Consider the following 21,238-nt stretch of genomic DNA (forward strand, 5'->3'; position numbering starts at 1 on the left):
CTGTGCTCTACCACACTGTACTGTACTGTACTGTACTGCTGTGCTGTACTGCCACACTCCTCTGTGCTCTACCACACTGTACTGTACTATACTGTACTGCTGTGCTGTACTGCCACACTCCTCTGTGCTCTACCACACTGTACTATACTGTACTGTACTGCTGTGCTGTACTGCCACACTCCTCTGTGCTCTACCACACTGTACTATACTGTACTGCTACACTCCTCTGTGCTGTACCACACTGTACTATACTGTACTGTACTGCTGTGCTGTACTGCCACACTCCTCTGTGCTCTACCACACTGTACTATACTGTACTGTACTGCTGTGCTGTACTGCCACACTCCTCTGTGCTGTACCACACTGTACTATACTGTACTGTACTGCTGTGCTGTACTGCCACACTCCTCTGTGCTCTACCACACTGTACTATACTGTACTGTACTACTGTACTGCCACACTCCTTGTGCTCTACCACACTGTACTATACTGTACTGCTGTACTGTACTGCCACACTCCTCTGTGCTCTACCACACTGTACTATACTGTACTGCTGTGCTGTACTGCCACACTCCTCTGTGCTCTACCACACTGTACTATACTGTACTGCTGTGCTGTACTGCCACACTCCTCTGTGCTCTACCACACTGTACTATACTGTACTGCTGTGCTGTACTGCCACACTCCTCTGTGCTCTACCACACTGTACTATACTGTACTATACTGTACTACTGTACTGCCACACTCCTCTGTGCTCTACCACACTGTACTATACTGTACTGCTGTACTGCCACACTCTGTGCTCTACCACACTGTACTATACTGTACTGCCACACTCCTCTGTGCTCTACCACACTGTACTATACTGTACTGTACTGCTGTGCTGTACTGCCACACTCCTCTGTGCTGTACCACACTGTACTATACTGTACTGTACTACTGTACTGCCATACTCCTCTGTGCTCTACCACACTATACTATACTGTACTGTACTGTACTGCTGTGCTGTACTGCCACACTCCTCTGTGCTCTACCACACTGTACTATACTGTACTGTACTGCTGTGCTGTACTGCCACACTCCTCTGTGCTGTACCACACTGTACTATACTGTACTGTACTGTACTGCCACACTCCTCTGTGCTCTACCACACTGTACACTATACTGTACTGTACTGCTGTGCTGTACTGCCACACTCCTCTGTGCTCTACCACACTGTACTATACTGTACTGTACTGCTGTGCTGTACTGCCACACTCCTCTGTGCTCTACCACACTGTACTATACTGTACTGTACTGCTGTGCTGTACTGCCACACTCCTCTGTGCTCTACCACACTGTACTATACTGTACTGTACTTCTGTGCTGTACTGCCACACTCCTCTGTGCTCTACCACACTGTACACTACACTGTACTGCTGTGCTGTACTGCCACACTCCTCTGTGCTCTACCACACTGTACTGTACTGTACTGTACTGCTGTGCTGTACTGCCACACTCCTCTGTGCTGTACCACACTGTACTATACTATACTGTACTGCTGTGCTGTACTGCCACACTCCTCTGTGCTCTACCACACTGTACTGTACTGTACTGTACTGCTGTGCTGTACTGCCACACTCCTCTGTGCTCTACCACACTGTACTGTACTGTACTGTACTGCTGTGCTGTACTGCCACACTCCTCTGTGCTCTACCACACTGTACTGTACTGTACTGTACTGCTGTGCTGTACTGCCACACTCCTCTGTGCTCTACCACACTGTACTATACTGTACTGTACTGCTGTGCTGTACTGCCACACTCCTCTGTGCTGTACCACACTGTACTATACTGTACTGCTGTGCTGTACTGCCACACTCCTCTGTGCTCTACCACACTGTACTGTACTGTACTGCTGTGCTGTACTGTACTGCCACAGTCCTCTGTGCTCTACCACACTAAACTGTACTGTACTGCTGTGCTGTACTGTACTGCCACAGTCCTCTGTGCTCTACCGCCACACTCCTTTGTGCTGTACCACACTGTACTATACTGTACTGTACTGCTGTGCTGTACTGCCACACTCCTCTGTGCTGTACCACACTGTACTATACTGTACTGCTGTGCTGTACTGCCACACTCCTCTGTGCTCTACCACACTGTACTATACTGTACTGTACTGCTGTGCTGTACTGCCACACTCCTCTGTGCTCTACCACACTGTACTATACTGTACTGCTGTGCTGTACTGCCACACTCCTCTGTGCTCTACCACACTGTACTATACTGTACTGTACTGTACTGCTGTGCTGTACTGCCACACTCCTCTGTGCTCTACCACACTGTACTATACTGTACTGCTGTGCTGTACTGCCACACTCCTCTGTGCTCTACCACACTGTACTATACTGTACTGTACTGCTGTGCTGTACTGCCACACTACTCTGTGCTCTACCACACTGTACTATACTGTACTGTACTGCTGTGCTGTACTGCCACACTCCTCTGTGCTGTACCACACTGTACTATACTGTACTGTACTGCTGTGCTGTACTGCCACACTCCTCTGTGCTGTACCACACTGTACTATACTGTACTGTACTGCTGTGCTGTACTGCCACACTCCTCTGTGCTCTACCACACTGTACTATACTGTACTGTACTGCTGTGCTGTGCTGCCACACTCCTCTGTGCTGTACCACACTGTACTATACTGTACTGTACTGTACTGCTGTACTGCCACACTCCTCTGTGCTGTACCACACTGTACTATACTGTACTGTACTGCTGTGCTGTACTGCCACACTCCTCTGTGCTGTACCACACTGTACTATACTGTACTGTACTGTACTGCTGTACTGCCACACTCCTCTGTGCTGTACCACACTGTACTATACTGTACTGCTGTGCTGTACTGCCACACTCCTCTGTGCTCTACCACACTGTACTATACTGTACTATACTGTACTACTGTACTGCCACACTCCTCTGTGCTCTACCACACTGTACTATACTGTACTGTACTGCTGTGCTGTACTGCCACACTCCTCTGTGCTCTACCACACTGTACTATACTGTACTGCTGTGCTGTACTGCCACACTCCTCTGTGCTCTACCACACTGTACTATACTATACTGTACTGCTGTGCTGTACTGCAACACTCCTCTGTGCTCTACCACACTGTACTATACTGTACTGTACTGTACTGCCACACTCCTCTGTGCTCTACCACACTGTACTATACTGTACTGCTGTGCTGTACTGCCACACTCCTCTGTGCTCTACCACACTGTACTATACTGTACTGCTGTGCTGTACTGTACTGCCACACTCCTCTGTGCTGTACCACACTGTACTATACTGTACTGTACTGCTGTGCTGTACTGCCATACTCCTCTGTGCTCTACCACACTATACTATACTGTACTGTACTGTACTGCTGTACTGCCACACTCCTCTGTGCTCTACCACACTGTACACTATACTGTACTGTACTGCTGTGCTGTACTGCCACACTCCTCTGTGCTCTACCACACTGTACTGTACTGTACTGTACTGCTGTGCTGTACTGCCACACTCCTCTGTGCTGTACCACACTGTACTCTACTATACTGTACTGCTGTGCTGTACTGCCACACTCCTCTGTGCTCTACCACACTGTACTGTACTGTACTGTACTGCTGTGCTGTACTGCCACACTCCTCTGTGCTCTACCACACTGTACTGTACTATACTGTACTGCTGTGCTGTACTGCCACACTCCTCTGTGCTCTACCACACTGTACTATACTGTACTGTACTGTACTGCTGTGCTGTACTGCCACACTCCTCTGTGCTCTACCACACTGTACTATACTGTACTGTACTGCTGTGCTGTACTGCCACACTCCTCTGTGCTGTACCACACTGTACTATACTGTACTGCTGTGCTGTACTGCCACACTCTGTGCTCTACCACACTGTACTATACTGTACTGTACTGCTGTGCTGTACTGCCACACTCCTCTGTGCTCTACCACACTGTACTATACTGTACTATACTGTACTGCTGTACTGCCACACTCCTCTGTGCTCTACCACACTGTACTATACTGTACTGCTGTGCTGTACTGCCACACTCCTCTGTGCTCTACCACACTGTACTATACTGTACTGTACTGTACTGTACTGCTGTACTGCCACACTCCTCTGTGCTCTACCACACTGTACACTATACTGTACTGTACTGTACTGCTGTACTGCCACACTCCTCTGTGCTGTACCACACTGTACTATACTGTACTGTACTGCTGTGCTGTACTGCCACACTCCTCTGTGCTCTACCACACTGTACTATACTGTACTGTACTGTCCTGTACTGCTGTGATGTACCGCCACGTACTCTGCTATACCGTGCTCGCTGTGCCGTCCCTGGTACACTGGAACAGCTTCCTCATTGTATGCCACACAGATGGATGATAGATGTGTAGTCACACAGCCCCCAACATACTGTCTCCTTAGCCCTTGGAGTGGTCAGGCCGTGCCGGGCAACTGAAGCCCTTGGAACGGTCATCCTGGGCTGCAGGCCGCCGGGACCAGTCCCCTGAGTTGTGCTGAGATGCCCCCATTTTTCCTGTGGGCTGATATGATATAAAACGGCTTGAGAAGCACTGGCTCAGAGCAGTGATTTTCCCAATTCGCCTTCTTCTCCTTCCCGTCTTTCCTCTGTGTCAGCTCTTGGAACCCTTTGTGCAAAGGAAACCTCACAATGAAGCCAAAACAAAAAAGAGAGAAGAGAGGGATGTCCCTTTCCCACAGTCTGTGGCAGCTCCTGAGGAGACTTCTTGGGACCCACAAGACTCTGAAAATACAGTCTGAATAACACCGATCTAAACAGCCATGACGACAGCTGAGGTCAAGTTCTGTAGAAACCCGCTTGGTTTTCTCATTTACACTAGGGGAGGTCGAGGAAGCCTTCCGGGAGTAGGTGACCCTTGCTCGGAGTAGGAAGAATCAGCCAAGCCCGGAAGGGACGCGGGCATTGCAAGCCGAGGGATTGGCATGTGTGAAGGGAACCACATGTCCTCTTGGCTGGCACGCAGATGACGTGCACGGACCCATCCCGAGGTGGGGTTTGAGAAGCATAAGACTGAAGGTCTCTGTGGGCCACCCTAATACGTCGGAACCTTTCCTGAGGATTGTGGGGAGTCACGGAAGTTCAGACCAGGGCTTCCAGTGAGGCCCGTCTAGGAACAGGCGGTAACAGAGACCTGCTATTATTACACATTATAGATGCTTGAAACACAGAATGCAGGAAGACACCACTTAGGATTTTAAAAAACAGGCCAAGAGTCACCAGGCACAGCAGATGAAACCCCCAGACCAACCTCAGGATTGTTTCACTGGTACAGCAGTTCTCAAAAGGGATCACGTAGCCAACTTCATGACCAATGTTAACATCCATTTCGTCTGCTACCCGCAAGGCGAGCTGGACGGCAGTCTGCCTGTGGGCCTGTGTGCACACCACGCCCCCATGCTGGTAGTGGATGGACAGGCAGTATTCGGCACACCACTGCGGGACCTTGGACAAAGAGAAACGAGACAACATCAGCTCCCACCAGGAAACATCTCTGGGTGCAACTTACAAACAGTGTTTTCCTTCACCAGCCAGCCACCAGTGGGCTGCATGCATCTCAGGGACACTCTGAACCTGTGTTTATGCAGTTACCCCTAATCAATAAAGAATAAAAGCCCTGGCCAGTGGGCTTAGTGGATTGAGTGTCGGCCCAGCATGTGGACATGCCAGGTTCAATCCCTGGTCAGGGCACACAGGAGAAGCCAGCATCTGCTTCTCTCCCTCTCCCCTGCCCCCCCCCCTTCTGATCCTGCAGCCAGTGGCTCGATTGGTTTGAGTGTTGGCCCCAGACGCTGAGGATGGCTCGGTTGGTATGAACATTGGCCCTAGCTGGGGGTTGCTGGGTGGATCCTGATTGGAGCACATGCAGGAGTCTGTCTCTCCATATTTTCTCCTCTCACTTTAATAATAATAATAATAATAATAATAAATGGTAATTTAAATAAAGAATAAAAAGAAGTTAGCAGGGACTATTAAAGTTTGGCTCCCAAATGAAAAAATGGGAAGATAAGAATAAAAAGCAGGCCCTGGCCGGTTGGCTCAGCAGTAGAGCGTCGGCCTGGCGTGCAGGGGACCCAGGTTCGAGTCCCCGCCAGGGCACATAGGAGAAGCGCCCATTTGCTTCTCCACCCCCCCTCCTTCCTCTCTGTCTCTCTCTTCCCCTCCCGCAGCCGAGGCTCCATTGGAGCAAAGATGGCCCGGGTGCTGGGGATGGCTCCTTGGCCTCTGCCCCAGGCGCTAGAGTGGCTCTGGTCGCGGCAGAGCGATGCCCCGGAGGGGCATAGCATCGCCCCCTGGTGGGCAGAGCGTCGCCCCTGGTGGGCGTGCTGGGTGGATCCCGGTCGGGCGCATGCGAGAGTCTGTCTGACTGTCTCTCCCCGTTTCCAGCTTCAGAAAAATACAAAAAAGAAAAAAGAATAAAAAGCAAAAAAATTTTTAACCTCAGCTATGTTTCTGAAAAGACTATTTACAAGTCATTATTTTTTTTTCTGGTGACAAGAAAGCTCCACCAAAAATATGAGTCATCATACTAACTGTTGTGTTTTAAGCAATGTAAACATTAAATAGCATTTAGATGAAAAGATAGTGACTCAAAATTAAGGCATTTACACTTAAGTCTAAACATTCATAATAAAATAACCAGATCAGCCGACTTAACCTTTCCCTGGCAGTAAGAGCTAGACAGGCTGGCATTTGCCATCTAACCACAGTAGGAAGTGGGCCCGGTGAGGTGATCAGCGCATCTCCCAGGTTTGGAGAGACAATGCCAGGGGTGCTGTGGGGTCATTTATTTTAAAAGTTCTTTTATTGAAAATGTATTCTGGATCGATTGATCTTATTAAATTCGGTTGTGTGGGAATTATGATAGATAGTACTGAGTTCATCTGTATGCTATGCTCCTAATGCACTGTAATAAATTATGCTTTGTTATGTGATATCTTAAGTAAATCATTCCCAGAGTGTTTTTAAAACAGATTTAAGATATTTAAGTTTTAATATTTAATTATCTTGATCTTTGCTATTTTCTAGGCCCATCATGGAATTCTTAGATTTTAAACCTCACTGTAATTTGAAAAGTAAACCTAACTTACCAGAAATCATAAGTAACTCCAAAATGAATGACTTCTGTAGATAGCAAACTCCCATTGACTAAGAAAGGTGCCCCCCTTGTCAACAGGTTAAAAACTAATCAGTGATATTTACGCAGTGTCCACTTGGTTCTGTGGAAGGTGAACGGCTGAGAGACTGTGCTCAGAACATCGGGACTAGATCAAGGCACCATATGGACACAACAGGGCCCCAGCGGGGCCCCAGGCAGGAGTTCTCAACCTGGCTTGCCACCAGTTTGCTCCCTGTAAGTCACAAGTGTCTAAGCTTCATTTTCCTTCCCTGTGAAATGGGTTGAACGCTGAGAGTTACCCTTCAAGCCTGAGCTCCTGAGCCCTTTCCTCCCGGGGCTGGTGCACCCCTGGCCAGGGTCTCCTGAGGGCACTTGGACGACCACCATGGATCACACTTCCTGCACCTGCTGGTCTCTCCTGATGCTCACCCCCTCGGGGCCAGGCGCTCCCGGAGAACAGAGCCTCCCTGTCTCAGCCACCACAGATCCCAGAACTTAGTCAGCGTTTGCTGAAGGAACAAATGAACTCCTTGTACTTTCTAAAACTACTTTTAGGTTCTGTGATTCTGCACTCCACCTTGAATTGCTTCACAGCCACCAGATCGCCAAACTGGGAATTCATATACAATTTTCCATCTTCCTCACTGCCTCGCTGGTCGTTTTATATTCTTGTCAATTCCCCACCATTTAGCTTGATTCCCTTTTACAAGGGTCCCTAGCCAAGACCTCAAATGCCATTCTTGTGGAAACGATGTTAAAGCTGTTTGGGTCTCTGTCTGCACACTGGACGGGAGCGGCGTACACTGCGTGTGTGGCTCACGTTTGTGCTCAGTTTTAACAGAGGACCGGGCACACACGTAACAGGTGTCTGGACGGAGGGCTGCCCGCGCACGGACATCACAGGGATCGAAGGGGAAGGAGACAGAGGCGTGGACTCAGGACTCAGGACTCCGCACCGAGAGCGGTTCCAGAGCCAGGTGACCAGATGGGGAGGAGGGGGGAGGAGTGCTCTGCAGACCCATGTGTTTCAGAAGAAGCAGATGCCGAGATTAAAACACAAAGGTAACAATGCCATTAGTAAAAGAAAGGAGAAAGCAAGCCTGTGAGGGCCATTGTGACTGGAGGACATCAGGTATGGTTATCCTAAGATCACCTGAAAAAACAGCCCAGGAACTAGAGAGAGGGCCAGAGCTAGGGGTGGACATAGAAGTCGCAGCCCTTCGAGCTGAAAGGGGTCTCGGGAAGGCATGGAGGCCACACCCTCATCTTTTTTTTTTTAAGTGCGAGAAAGGGAGATAGTGAGACTGACTCCCACACTCCAGCCGGGATCTGCCCAGTAACTCCCACCTGAGGCTGATGCTCAAATCAACCGAGTTCAGCATCCCAGGCCACGTCCCAGGCCACGCTTGAACCAATCTAGCCACTGGCTGTGGGATGAGAAGAGAAGGGAGAGGGCACGGGGTGGAGAAGCAGATGGTTGTTTCCCATGTGTGCCCTGACCGAGGATCGAGCCAGGGACGTCCACATGCACACCCTCATTTTACACGAGGAAGCAGTCTTAGAAGGCCGTCAGTAACCGCACGGCCCAAGCCGATCCATCTCCCAGTGCTTCGTCTAGCTCGACTCCCACCAGGCCACAGCTGCTTCAAGCATCTTTATACAAAGGCGGTAACTGAAGCCACAAGATTCTCAGCAGTTGACATTTTTATTACTCTTTCTAGCCTAAAGGCAGTGTTGGGACAGTGCGATGACATACTATAGTTAGGACTGTCACTGAAACACACCACCCAGTGTCACTAACACACTGCGCACGCTCAGCCCGGTTATTGCTCTCACGTCCAGAGTGGCTGCTATCAACCTCTGAGTGCTACGTCAGCCCAGTGATTGTGGGCCATACTCCCGAGCTTCTGGTTTGGGTTTTGACTGCATCTCATTTATTCCTGTTTACGCAACACAGAAATTCTGCAAAACTAGGATCTTAGAGCCTGTTTAGATGGTTTAAGCTCGCAGCCCGCAGCGCAGTACGTGCAGCAGCCTGACAGCCTCCGCTCCCCTCTGCCCTCCTCCACGACGGAGCAAATCACTTCACGCACAGGGCAGAGTAACTTAGGAACGAGAGCAGCCCTCCCTTCTAAATAGCCACTAAGGTGACCAGTGGAAGACCAAACACATGCACACTGTGCTTACAGAGGGAAGTCTGCTGAACTGTCAACAGCCGGGTAAACAGTTGAGCACAAGTCACCACTAACCGCAGAGAGCTCGTGGGTAGCTCAACCACACCTACTGTCCTGGGCCTGTCAGTCCTTGTCACGCAGGGACACTTACAGTGCAAGCCCAACGGGGAGGGAAGGACAGTCACCTGCCCTTTTTGCTGCATGTCCATGGCTCTGGCAAATCTGTCACAACCTAAGTACCCTGAAGTCTGATGCCTCGGCAACACAAAGTCCTGGCTGAAGAACAGCCGACGCAGCACATGCTGGGGCGTGGACGTCTCATAACTTCAAGGGCCATCAACACGACGGCTGGCAGGGACCTTCTGTATCTGCACTTACGCCAGACTGTCCCATCCTGTGCCCCGATTCGGAGCCTGTTCTGGACACGCTCTTCCTGTGTCCCCACAGACTCGCACAGCACTTAGTATTCAGCAAAGGCTACAACTTGGTGAAAAAAACAGGAAACTACTCCTTCATCACATGAAAAAAAGTAAACATATTTACAAAACAACTGAGTTTGGAGTTTTGGCAATAGAGACACAAATTTATATATATTTATATTTATATTTAGCCTGGAAACTCTGCCTACTAGAAATCATGATTTCGAATATTTTCATTCTGAACTCACCAGACCATTTTTTTATACTTTCTTAACCCACGTTCCAGCCTAACAGCAGTGTTCGAGGCTGCGCAGTGTGACCCGCCTGCCCTCGGGTGTGCAAGCCAGCGGGCGGCGTGAGCGTGGACAGGGACGGCGTGAGCGTGGACAGGGACGGCGTGAGCGTGACCAGGGACGGCGTGAGCGTGGACAGGGACTGTGCACAGGGACGTGCATCGGGCTCTGCCTCCTGCCCGAGGGGCAGCACCAGGGCACTGGCCAGCCTGCCATGGGAGAGGTAAGAGGAGCCCTCCGGCGACCAGTATCGAGCGGCATCAAGGCCTTATCAACCCAGTAACCGAAGCTCCACAAGTTGTAGACTCAGAAAGCAAAGCAAAGACTCTCCACTACCAATCCAGGCGACATGTACGGGCCCTGGCTGCTGGCTTCCGGGGGAGCTCTGGCCCAGGGCCTCAGGAGGTCCACACCAGACCCAAGGAAGCGGCGGCGGCAGCAGCAGCATGTGCAGTCTCAGCACTGCCACTGTGGCAAGAGGACACCCCCATAGTGACACTTCCCACCCACTGGTAGAGACCTCACCTAGTGGACTTCAGAGTAAGTGAAGTAAGGCCCGGCTGCTGCGACATACATCCTGGTCCCAAAGGCGCCCAAGCCTCTTCTACATCGTGACTGTCCAGCACGGCCTGACTCCTCCTCCGGACCACCGAGCCTGGGGCTAGTGCCAAGGTCCACTCACTCATGCCAGTCCAGAGCCATGGGACCCAACACTTGAAAGGACCCTGTAGACCCTCCGATTCCCCTGAATGCAGGAATTCCTCCAACAAGATCCCGCAGGGCCTGTGCCTGGCGTGCCCCTGAGTCCGCCCAATGTGAACGGATGCACCGGAACCCAGCAGGGAGGCGTGGTCCCCAGCCAGGTCACACTTCCTGGCTGGCACGATTCCTACATACCCTGGCACCGAGAGAACACAGGTAGAATCTACCAGCAGAACACGGTGGACGCGTTTACTCTGTGGATGAGGGGAGGTGCTCTACACAGCTTCTTCCTTTTGGTTTGATCTTGGGAACACTGTGGTCACCTTACTAACCCGCCCGTTTCAGGAGAGATTTTAGGACGAATGTCAGCGAGAAGTAAGCAAAATAGGTAATTCTAAAAATATGTCATTTTCTTCCAGGCTTTTTCATAAACCCACCCCAAAAAATGTTAGAGGGAAAGGCTCTACAAATAAGAAGAGCTGTCCTCTTTTCCTGGGCCAGTCACAAAACAGCCTGAGTTCCCCCCCGCACCAAAGAGACGGGGGTCTGAGGGTCCCCAGAAACACGGCCTCTGTGAGGCTTGGTCTGAAAGGTTTAAACTCTGAAGAACAAGAAAACAGTCTTGGAAGCTCTTTTTAAAATGGTCTAGTTGTTAAATAAACAGAACAGAAACAGAAGAAAAAATTACCCAGTTGCTCCCAGAATGAAGAAAACCACCAGTGCTCCCACTATTGACATCAGTGCAGGCCAAGTTCTCACCACGCAGTCCTGTTCTGACCTCTCCCACCACGGAGACGCCCCGAAGGGCCTCCCCTTCATGGAAAGCAGGATCACTTACTAAAATCACCAGAAAGTTAGACACAAGAGAAACCATTGCTAGGTATTAACATATTGCATTCCATAAACACAGGGCAAAAGTAGGTTCACAGTTGTATGTGAAACAGTTTATTTTTGCATTAATTATTGCATTATTTTCCATATAGACAACTGTAAACCTACTTTTGTCCACCCCGTATTTAATTCTTGCCCTTAAAAATCACAAATTCTAAAAGAAAACTCAAGAAGGGGTATATATTTTAAAAACTTTTAAAGTTTTTAAGTAAGTATTGGTTAACAATTCTGAAACTACATTGAGTATTCTAAGATGAAAGAAAGCTACTGTGAAAGAGGAGACTCAGTTTCCCTCAGTGGAGAGGGGAGTTACAAGTACAGGGAAGGCGGCAGGCCCGGCAGTGCTGAGCTGGAATCCGGTGTCAGTATGAACTTGTGGTGTGAAAACCGTGCACAGGTGATAGAAACAGATAACATAGAAACACCAAGAGAGAAATACACAGAGAAAAGGAGAAACAGAAATAGAGTTAGAGTGGTGGGTAGTAGACAGCGATGTGTGTGTACACACACAGACACAGACACACACACACACACTTCCTGGCTCTACCGAGAGGGCCGAACACAGTGATAAACCAACGGCAGTGGGCACACTCAGTTCCAGATCTTGGTTTCTAAACACAGTTCTCCACTAAAAGGAACTGGAGCCCTTGACAAAAGCGACTGTTTCCAAGACAGGGACTGGGGCACACTGGATGAGCCTGTAACATCTTCCTGGGCCAGGAAGCAAAGAAGTGTCCACAGAATGATGGGGACATCTGAGAAAGACATAGTCATCTTGAAGGGGTTCCCACTGGCCCCATCAGGGGCAAAGTAAGCCACAAAATAAATGGGCTTAGTAATGAATTATAAACCATCAAATAAAATAAGAATTATGAGTCCACACTGATATACATAAATGAATAAATAATGAAGAAGAGAAACAGTTTTGTAGAAGAATTCTAAATGTTCAGTGGCGAAGGGTGTCGGAACAAGAACACTGACCATGTGGTTGCCACCAGTATGGTAACGTCCGAGGGAAGAATCCTTAAAGGCGGCCCAACCTAGGAGGTGAACGGTGGGTGATGACAGGCACACTTTATAGTCTCAGAGTGTCCCCCCATGTCTTTTAAATAACGGGAGAAATAGTGACTTCACAATAAAGAACAAACCAGTAACTGCCTTACCAGTTATCAAACCAAATCACCAGTGGTGGGAAAGGTTCTGTGCCCATCCCCGCATGTGACGCCAGGGGGCCGTGGCTTCCTGCGTGCAGGGCACAACTAAAGTCTGTCCTAAGGAAGTGGCAGACGGACTTGCCCGGAGGGGTGTTGTGCCAAATACCTATGCATACAGAGCGCATGGTGCTTGCAGCGACCACTCACCTGGGAGCTCTTGCCACACTTAGCGTCACCGGAAATGATCACAATTTGATTTTGAAGCAGATTCTCCATAAAGGAGTATTTTTCTTTCCATATTGGAAGAGCTTCTCTCTCTTTCAGAAGTTTGTAGTAACGTGAGGAGTATGGCAATCCATCAAAAGGGTTCAGTTCCAGGTCCTCGCAGGCCACGCCCCCCTCGCCATCACTGGAATCCAGAGACTCCGGGAAGTAGCGTTTCCCAGACAGGGAGTCTGGGCAGTCCAGCGCCGCGGCCTCCATCTCGTCCAGAGTGCTGCTGGCGCCGAGCGGCCGGCGCTCTAGTCCCGGTTCTCCCGGCCGCCCTGCAGATGGTGGGGCCGCTGGGAGGACTCGGACGCCCGGACCCCGGCCTCACGGACGTCAGGGCAGGGCTCACAGCCAATCCTCCAGCTGTCCCCGTGTCCCCCACCGCGTCACTTGGCACCGCTCACGTAGCTGGTCCTCAGCAGGTCAACATTGTCAGGACACCACGCTAAAAACAAGCAGAAAAGGAAAATCAGGTGCACATACAACATTCACAAGAAAGAGCACAAACACTCAAGACAGCACTACTTCTGTGAGCTGGCGACTGTCATGTCCACCTTCTGCTCAGAAGCCCAGGAAAAGGTTAGGGCAGCTCTTGCAGTCTGGTCGGCTGCCATCTTCTCCTGGGCAGTTTGGGAAGTGATTCCCCACCGGCCCTGCTGCTCTCTGCCTGACCCCTGTCGCGGGCCCCAGGGTCCTGGCAGGGAACAGAAAGCAGCAGGGGAGGCACAGGCATGTGGGCCCTGAGCCCCGTAAGAGACGCTGGACCTTATCAAAGGGGAAATGGGGAGTGTCCGGTGAGTGCCCCTTAACACTGACTACGAGACCGTCTGTTCTTGTTTGTTTTTAATAAAGAACTCCTCTCGTTTAAAGGAGCATTTTTTTAAAACTTCCTTGTACTTTGCTTGTGCCCGTTTGAGTCAAGTGCGGGAAGGGAGCCAGCACCCTGCCTGCGGCTAGGGCTAGCTTGTACCCCTAAGTAACAAGGTCTTTGGTTGGTTTCATGAAGCCAGAAATCTCAAGCCTACTTTTTGGGATTCCAGGGTCTTGAGCCCAACATGTCAGATTCAAGAGGCAGCGAAAGCCAACATTTAACTTAAACGAAGGAGAGAAGTTACCTAAGAAAGGACAACACTGACACCAGAGACTCCTTCCCTCTGTGACAGGGAAGGGACCTTCCTCCTCTAATAACTAGCAATTTTAAACATCCAATCATATTGATGGAAATAAGCCCCTTACACATTTACCAGGTGAACACTAAAAAGACAGAAAAAACTCAGGTTGAAAAGAACAAATCCTAAAATACAGTCCATGATATTTTGTTCCTTAAATTACTCTTTTGATAGCACTCCATCTATTGTAACTGTGACTTTAGGTTGCTAGAGGTAGTGGCTGACTTTAGCTTCTCAGAGTTAGTGGCTCAGAGGGCCAGCTTCTAATACTAAGCAATGGAAACCCCTGCTCTATTGCCAGGCTCCAGGGAGACAGTCAGCCCCTCAGAAAACCCATGTTGAGAGCCTCTCAGGGCCTGAACAATAATCTAGGCCCTAGACTCACGCTCACACAGAAGGGACTTTGAGGACAGGACCAACAATAGCAAGACAGAACATTCAAAAACTCACATAGGGCGGTGTAGAAAAAAGTATCATCAGACAGAAAACGTGTAGCTCTTTTATGGAAAGAAAAATATTTAAACTTTGAAAAACATAGCTGTAATAATCACCTACATGGACTTAGTAAGGTATTTAATATGAAATTTAATCTCCCAAGCATGGTCTACTTCAATTACACTTTAACTGAACCAATGAACTTTACTGGGACTTTTGACTTTAGAAGGTTATCTTTTTGCCTGCCTTTAATTGGCTAAGAGCTCCCAAAAGCATATTCTATTTGGTTCCTAGTGTCTACTTAAACCTTTCTCAAATAAGGTAAAAATTCAGAATTTATTTTAAAAACTTTATTTCCAGACTTCTAACAAGTTGACATTGATTTGTTTAAGAAAGCAAATCAATTTAGTTAGCTTTTAAAACCACTCAAATAAAATAATTCATTTTTACCTCAATATTGGTTCATACCAAATGCAACTTGAATAATCATTTTTTTAAGAATCCTAGATTCTATGGTAATTTAAAAAATTTAGACTTATATACAGAAAGACTTCCCAAGCTCAACCAATGCTTGTGTATCATAATAACACCCCATTCCCTACATATAAGTTTAATTTGGCTTATTGATACAATCTAGCTAGATATCTGAGCACATGGGTAAGGTCCAATAATAGCTGAAACATAAGTTCTCTCTGCTTCAGCTGCAACGAGCTACTGCTGAGAGCTGTTCTCGGTGCCTCTGTGCCTTTGCCCAAGCTGTTGCTCTGCCAGGGAAGCCCTCCTGCCCTCACATACACTCCACATGCCATTTCCTATTCCCTTAAATAGCAACCCCAGAACCCAGGAAGGACCCAACACAGTGTGGATGCTCAATAAAGGTTTGTTGTATGCCCAAATCAGTGACAGCCCTTTACACTTAAGGAGTTCTTTACAATACACAACATATTTTCATTCATAGTTATAATCACATTTCATTTATTTTGATTCTCAAAACTTGACTATTAGAAACCACTGTAGGATTTATTATCCTCAGTTATCAACAAGGAATAATAGCTCCTGACTTTCCCATGGTGGCATAGCTAGAAATTAATTCAACCATCCCTGATGAAAGGCTTGTCCGCTTTCTATGATTATCAGGTACACAGTGAAAACCCACTGTGAGCTAGAACAACAACAACAAACAAACAAAATCAGAATAAGCCTAAATCATGGACTTAGCTCCTAAAATGTTTAAGCAGAGGCACAAGACCCATCCACAGAAAATGAGCAAAAACGACAAGACAGTACAGCATAGAGTGAAGTGCTGAACTGTGCCCTTGGGAGGAGACAGGTGCCCTTAACAGGCATTAGCCTCACCCTGGCGGACCTCTCAGAAAGGGTGGTGGGCCGCACAGTTCTGCAGCCCGATTATACTACGCAGAGGTCAAAGGGCTGAAGGATGGGTATTCCTGAATCCGACAATCTGAGTGCAAAGCATGACAGGTCTAGAGGACAAAAAGAAAACACAGCAAAAATGAAAATCTTATGGTTTTCAACATTTGACTGCACTCTATGACTTTCAGAAAGTAACCAAGAAAGAGAAAGAAGTACCTTCGCTCTGGTAAAAACAGAATATAAAAATTCAACAACAAAAATAAAAACTTTTTTCAACTTGTGATATAGTAAGGCTAGGAAACAAACATATTTGTTTGCTTTTTCAAAAAAAAACGATTCTGCTTGCATTAAACAACATTAGAGTTATTTTTACTTTGAATTCTGAGGTGGCCAAGAGATTTAAATAAGAAGAAAGGCTACCTCTGTCTCTGCGTTGCTACCTTGTTACTCCTTGGTGATAGTGCTTTCTTTGGTTTGCAACATTTAGTTAAAGCATCAGCGAAGTAAACAATAAGGTAACTATTCTGTCCAGTGAAGAGCTTAGAAACTTTTTTTTTTTTAAATGAACACTTGTTTTTTCACTTGACCACCAATAACATCCTGAACATGCCAGTGGAAAATAGAAAGCACAATGGCAGAAAACCCCCAAACGGGAAAACCGATACCTTTACTAGTCATCTCAACCCCTGGGGCTTGAGCAACTTTCTGACCTCAGGGTATTTCTTCCAATAATAAGGCACATCCCTGTATCTGAAGCAATTTCTCTAAAGCCCTTCTCACTCATTCCGGATACATTAAACAAGTACTACCCTGTCCTAGGTGCTGCAGAGAGAAAGACAAACTGAATCTTGTCCCTGCTTTAGACATTCCTGGGCTTTTTCCAGCCCCCCTCCCTTCTTTTTCCTGACTGGTCATTTCTTCCTTTAAGTACACTGTCCTCTAAATTTAAATGTTGCTTTTCACAGTTGCCAAAGTCACTTATTACCTAAAATATTCCAAGCAATATCAGCTTCACAGCTACTGGTAAACCCACTTCTCGAAGACTGTACAGTACTTCCCTAACACATGGCTCCCTTCTCCAAAAGTCGCATCTGCCAGCAACTACCACATTTTCCAGTCCTGTTACTCTAGCATGGAGATCGGCAATGTTGTTTCTTTTTCTTGCCCTTCTTTTTAAGTCGTCATTTGCCTAATCCTTATTGTTTGGGTAAATGTAACCCTACTTCTTTTTATTGTGTTAATAAAATGCTAGGTTTTTATCACTATCTTGTCATTTTTGGTTAAGATATTACTAGTGAGCATCACCGTTTCTCCGAGAAAAAGACCAATTCATGACTTTGCTAATGATCTGAAAGCGTACTACAGAAGTCCTATTGATCTCAGATAAATACTGTGTAAAAATGCATCACCCCCCCCCTTTACATATATATCAGGAACAGCTGGGTAAGGTACCACAAGTGTATACTTTCCAACCAGAACTCATTACTTAATATTGCAGCTGATGAATTGATCGGTTCTGTATGTATCACGTGCTTGTCAATAGCCACACATAAAGCTTTCTGCTTTGACAATCTGGAAAAGTCCCCATACTGTCTGAGAGGAGAAAGCCTAATTTGGTGGAATATAATGTCCGTTTCCATCATAGAATACAGGGTGGAAGCCAAAAACAGGTTTACAGTGGTTCGTGTGGAAAATAATACAAGAAAAAACTTTTGCCCATTCCCAACTGTCAACCTACTTTTGCCCCCTCCTGTATATGCTTCTCTGGTACAATTAACCTCTGATTCTCTTCCTAAGAGGCAAGTAATTCTCGGTGTCCTTGTCATCTATGGAGTGGAAATCTCTATGGTGGCAAAGAATGAGTAATCACTTCCATGACCCAGAAAGGGCTGTGCTCTTCCCATCTGCCTTAAGTACAGCCCGGGGCAGCCGGGGCGGGAGTTGATGGAGCGCTTCAATCCGCACAAGTCCCGCCCCCCCCCCCCCCTCCGTCCCCGTTCTCCGCAGGCGTTTTCGTCTCTCTCCTGGCGGCTCGGCTTTTTTTAACCGGTGACACTGCCCTGCCCGTCTGCATGTTTACAACCTACCAGAGAAAGTCCCTGGCGATCCTACAGCCTCCTTCGCGCGGCCTGCCGCAGGGAAGACCGTGGTGTGGGCTCACGCTACACGGAGCAGCCCTGCGGAGTTGGGGTGCAAACCACGTGGGCTGATTCCGCAATAAAACCGAAAACCGGGAGGATTGAAACAAAACACACAAAAAACTAACCCAACCGGAAAGCCCTGGCCCGGCCCGGCCCGGCTCCTGAAACTGGATACGTGGGATGACGGGGCAACGTGGGGCCAGGGGACGCTCCCGGGCCCGGCGCCCCCGAGCCAGGCCGGCCGCGTGCGCTCGGCTCCCTCCGGGCGCCGCCCCGGCCCCGAGGGGTCCCCCTGCCGGCCGGGCGGGTGGGCGAGGCTCGCCGCTCCGGCGGGGCCGGGGCGGCGGGGCGGGGAAAGGCCCCCGGGCGGAGGCAGCGGCGCGCGGAGCCCCGTCGGCCGCAACAGGTGCGCGGGCCCGGCCTTTACCTGCAGCGGCGGCTCGGGGTCCGGGGCGGGCGGCCCAGGCCCCGCCGCCCTTCCCCGCGGGGCAGGCCCGGCTCGCCGGACGCGCGGCTGGGACAGCGCCGGGGCTCGCAGGTCCCCGCGCCGAGGTCGGGGCACGGGCCGCTCCGGGGACAAGAAGTCCGCGGCCCACCAATCGGCCTCCGGGGCCGAGTCTGCGGCCCGGGACCCGGCCGCCCCTGGCTCGCTGCCCCCGGCGACGTGCGGCCCTCGCGCCGGCCGGCGTTCCTCGCCGCTTTTGGTCCCTCCCTCTCGCCGTCCCTGGCCCCGCCCCGGCCCGGTTGTCAGGGCAACGCGAGCGACGCGGGCCGCGGAGCGGAGGCGTTAGGAGGGGCGGTCCCGGGCTCGGCCGGTGGCTCAGGAGCGGCTGACCATGGAGCCCCAGAGTAAGGGGCCGCCAGGCGGGGGGCGGGGAGCAGGGGCTCCGGGCGCGGGGGCGCCCCGTCTGCTTTTTGCACTTTTGACCTGAAAATACAGTGCCCCCCAACCCCCACCCCGGCGCCTTTCTCTTTCGGACAGAGAGGGGGCCGCACCGTGCGAGGGAGTCTGCGGAGCGCGGGGGCTCGGGAGGCGAACGGGCGTCCCTCCCGGAGACTCGGGCACATCCGCTGTCGAAGTTGTTATTTTGGTTAGTTTGGTTCATTAACTGTAAGTAGCACCCTGCTTCTAAAATGTCAGCAGTTGAACTTGCACCGCGGTTGGGTCTTGCATTCATTAGAGACGCCGTCCCTCTCCCCCAAAACAATTCGATTTAAAGGAGAAAAAAAATCGAGCTTTGTCCCAGCGTATTTAATTAATTACTAGAGGTTCTACAACAGGGGTCCCCAAACTTTTTACACAGGGGCCAGTTCACTGTCCCTCAGACCGTTGGAGGGCTGGACTATAAAAAAAACTATGAACAAATCCCTATGCACACTGCACATAGCTTATTTTAAAGTAAAAAAACAAAACAGGAACAAATACAATATTTAAAATAAAGAACAAGTAAATTTAAATCAACAAACTGACCAGTATTTCAATGGGAACTATGCTCCTCTCACTGACCACCAATGAAAGAGGTGCCCCTTCCGGAAGTGCATCGGGGACCAGATAAATGGCCTCAGGGGGCCCCATGCAGCCTGCAGGCCGTAGTTTGGGGACCCCTGTTCTACAAGGTAGGACACGCAAAAAAAAATAATAATAATAATAATTTTTTCTTTTAAGTTTTTCACATTCTGGAAAAAGGTGTGCATTCTGGAATTATCAGATCTAACAGGAGCTCTAATTCCCCCCCCCCCCCCCCCAAACTCCTTTAGTGACGTAGCGCTCGGCCCTTCTTTCCCAAGCTAGTTTTGTTGTTCCTTTTCGGAATATAAGACCAGTGTTTCCTATTAGAGACTGAAAAGATATAAAACCTTTCTAGAAGGATGCAGTTGGGCTCTCCCAACTGTCTTTCCTTACACAGTACCAGAAAAGGAAGTACTTAGGCCAAATCCATTCTTTAGGAGAAATGCTAGCATTTTTTTCCAGACCATTAGTTTGCAATGAGATTTTAAAAACTTTCTTGTAAACCTGTTTGTTTGCTCAGGAGAAAGCTTGCAAGTTGTGAGTTACAGTTGCTGGAGTGATTTGACACAGTATCCTGCCATTTGCACTTACCTCTCTGGATTCTACATTTCATGGAATCCGTTGAAAGAAAATTAACCTAGAACAATAATTTTTCTCTCGTGTCAAACTGGTTCCAGGCTGTGTATGTTCATAGTGTCTAATATGTCCCAGAGAATGTTCTAGGGACTGGGGGCAATAATTGTGACACTGTTTAGGGAGCAGATTCTTCCCCAAGAACTACTGAAGCAGCCCTAGGACCTGAGGCTGGGGGACAAGAGATGACCAGATGGTTCTGCCTAAGGAATATTAGGCAGAAGGACCCAGAAAAGAATGGGGGGAAGGAATCCAGGCAGAGGTCCTGAGACCTGGGAGAGCAGTGTGGGTGTGAGGCTCAGAGGAGAAAGATTTGTAAAGCTGTAGCTAGGATGACTGAAGGGTGGGTGAGTGGAGGGTGAGAGAGAGAGAAGGTTGGGAAAGCCAACAGGGGCCAGATCATGAAGGCTTTGTAAAACTATCAGAAATTTGCTACACAAATGAATTACACATATCTCATTTTGTTGGATTTTGAGGTGGAAAAGATTTAAGTAATCTATGCTTGGTGAACAACTAAATTTATTCCTTTCTACATATTCTTTTTTTTTTTTTTTTTTTTTTTTTACAGAGTCAGAGAGAGGGATAGACAGACAGGAACGGAGAGAGATGAGAAGCATCAATCATCAGTTTTTCATTGTGACACCTTAGTTGTTCATTGATTGCTTTCTCATATGTGCCTTGACTGTGGGCCTTCAGCAGACCGAGTAACCCCTTGCTCAAGCCAGCAACCTTGGGTCCAATCTGGTGAGCTTTTTGCTTAAGCCAGATGAGCCGGTGCTCAAGCTGGCGACATCGAGGTCTCAAACCTGGGTCCTTCCGCATCCCAGTCCGACGCTCTATCCACTGCGCCACCGCC

At 49.0% G+C, this 21,238-nt stretch overlaps 2 protein-coding genes across 3 annotated transcripts in view; one reads left to right on the top strand and one right to left on the bottom strand.

Moving 5' to 3' along the window:
• DHX32 (DEAH-box helicase 32 (putative)) overlaps nucleotides 1–18,942 on the bottom strand; it is a 63,682-nt gene extending 44,740 nt beyond the window's left edge. Inside the window, exons 1-3 of one of the 2 annotated variants that reach the window (XM_066239926.1) lie at nucleotides 18,667–18,942; nucleotides 13,058–13,565; nucleotides 5,349–5,542 (exon numbers count right to left, since the gene is read on the bottom strand). In XM_066239926.1, the coding sequence (XP_066096023.1) occupies nucleotides 5,349–5,542; nucleotides 13,058–13,333 (470 nt within the window). In that variant the 5' untranslated portion in view covers nucleotides 13,334–13,565; nucleotides 18,667–18,942. Of the gene's footprint in view, nucleotides 1–5,348; nucleotides 5,543–13,057; nucleotides 13,566–18,185 lie in introns of both variants that reach the window. The other variant, XM_066239928.1, reaches the window with a different exon arrangement.
• Nucleotides 18,943–19,033: 91 nt separating this feature from the next.
• The window catches only part of FANK1 (fibronectin type III and ankyrin repeat domains 1), a 69,068-nt gene continuing 66,863 nt past the window's right edge, over nucleotides 19,034–21,238 (top strand). Inside the window, exon 1 of the mRNA XM_066239939.1 lies at nucleotides 19,034–19,088. Coding sequence (XP_066096036.1) covers nucleotides 19,076–19,088 — 13 coding nt within the window. The 5' untranslated portion in view covers nucleotides 19,034–19,075. The remainder of the gene's footprint in view (nucleotides 19,089–21,238) is intronic.

Source organism: Saccopteryx bilineata, chromosome 7, assembly GCF_036850765.1.
Source record: "Saccopteryx bilineata isolate mSacBil1 chromosome 7, mSacBil1_pri_phased_curated, whole genome shotgun sequence".
In the NCBI taxonomy this organism is placed as follows: domain Eukaryota; kingdom Metazoa; phylum Chordata; class Mammalia; order Chiroptera; family Emballonuridae; genus Saccopteryx; species Saccopteryx bilineata.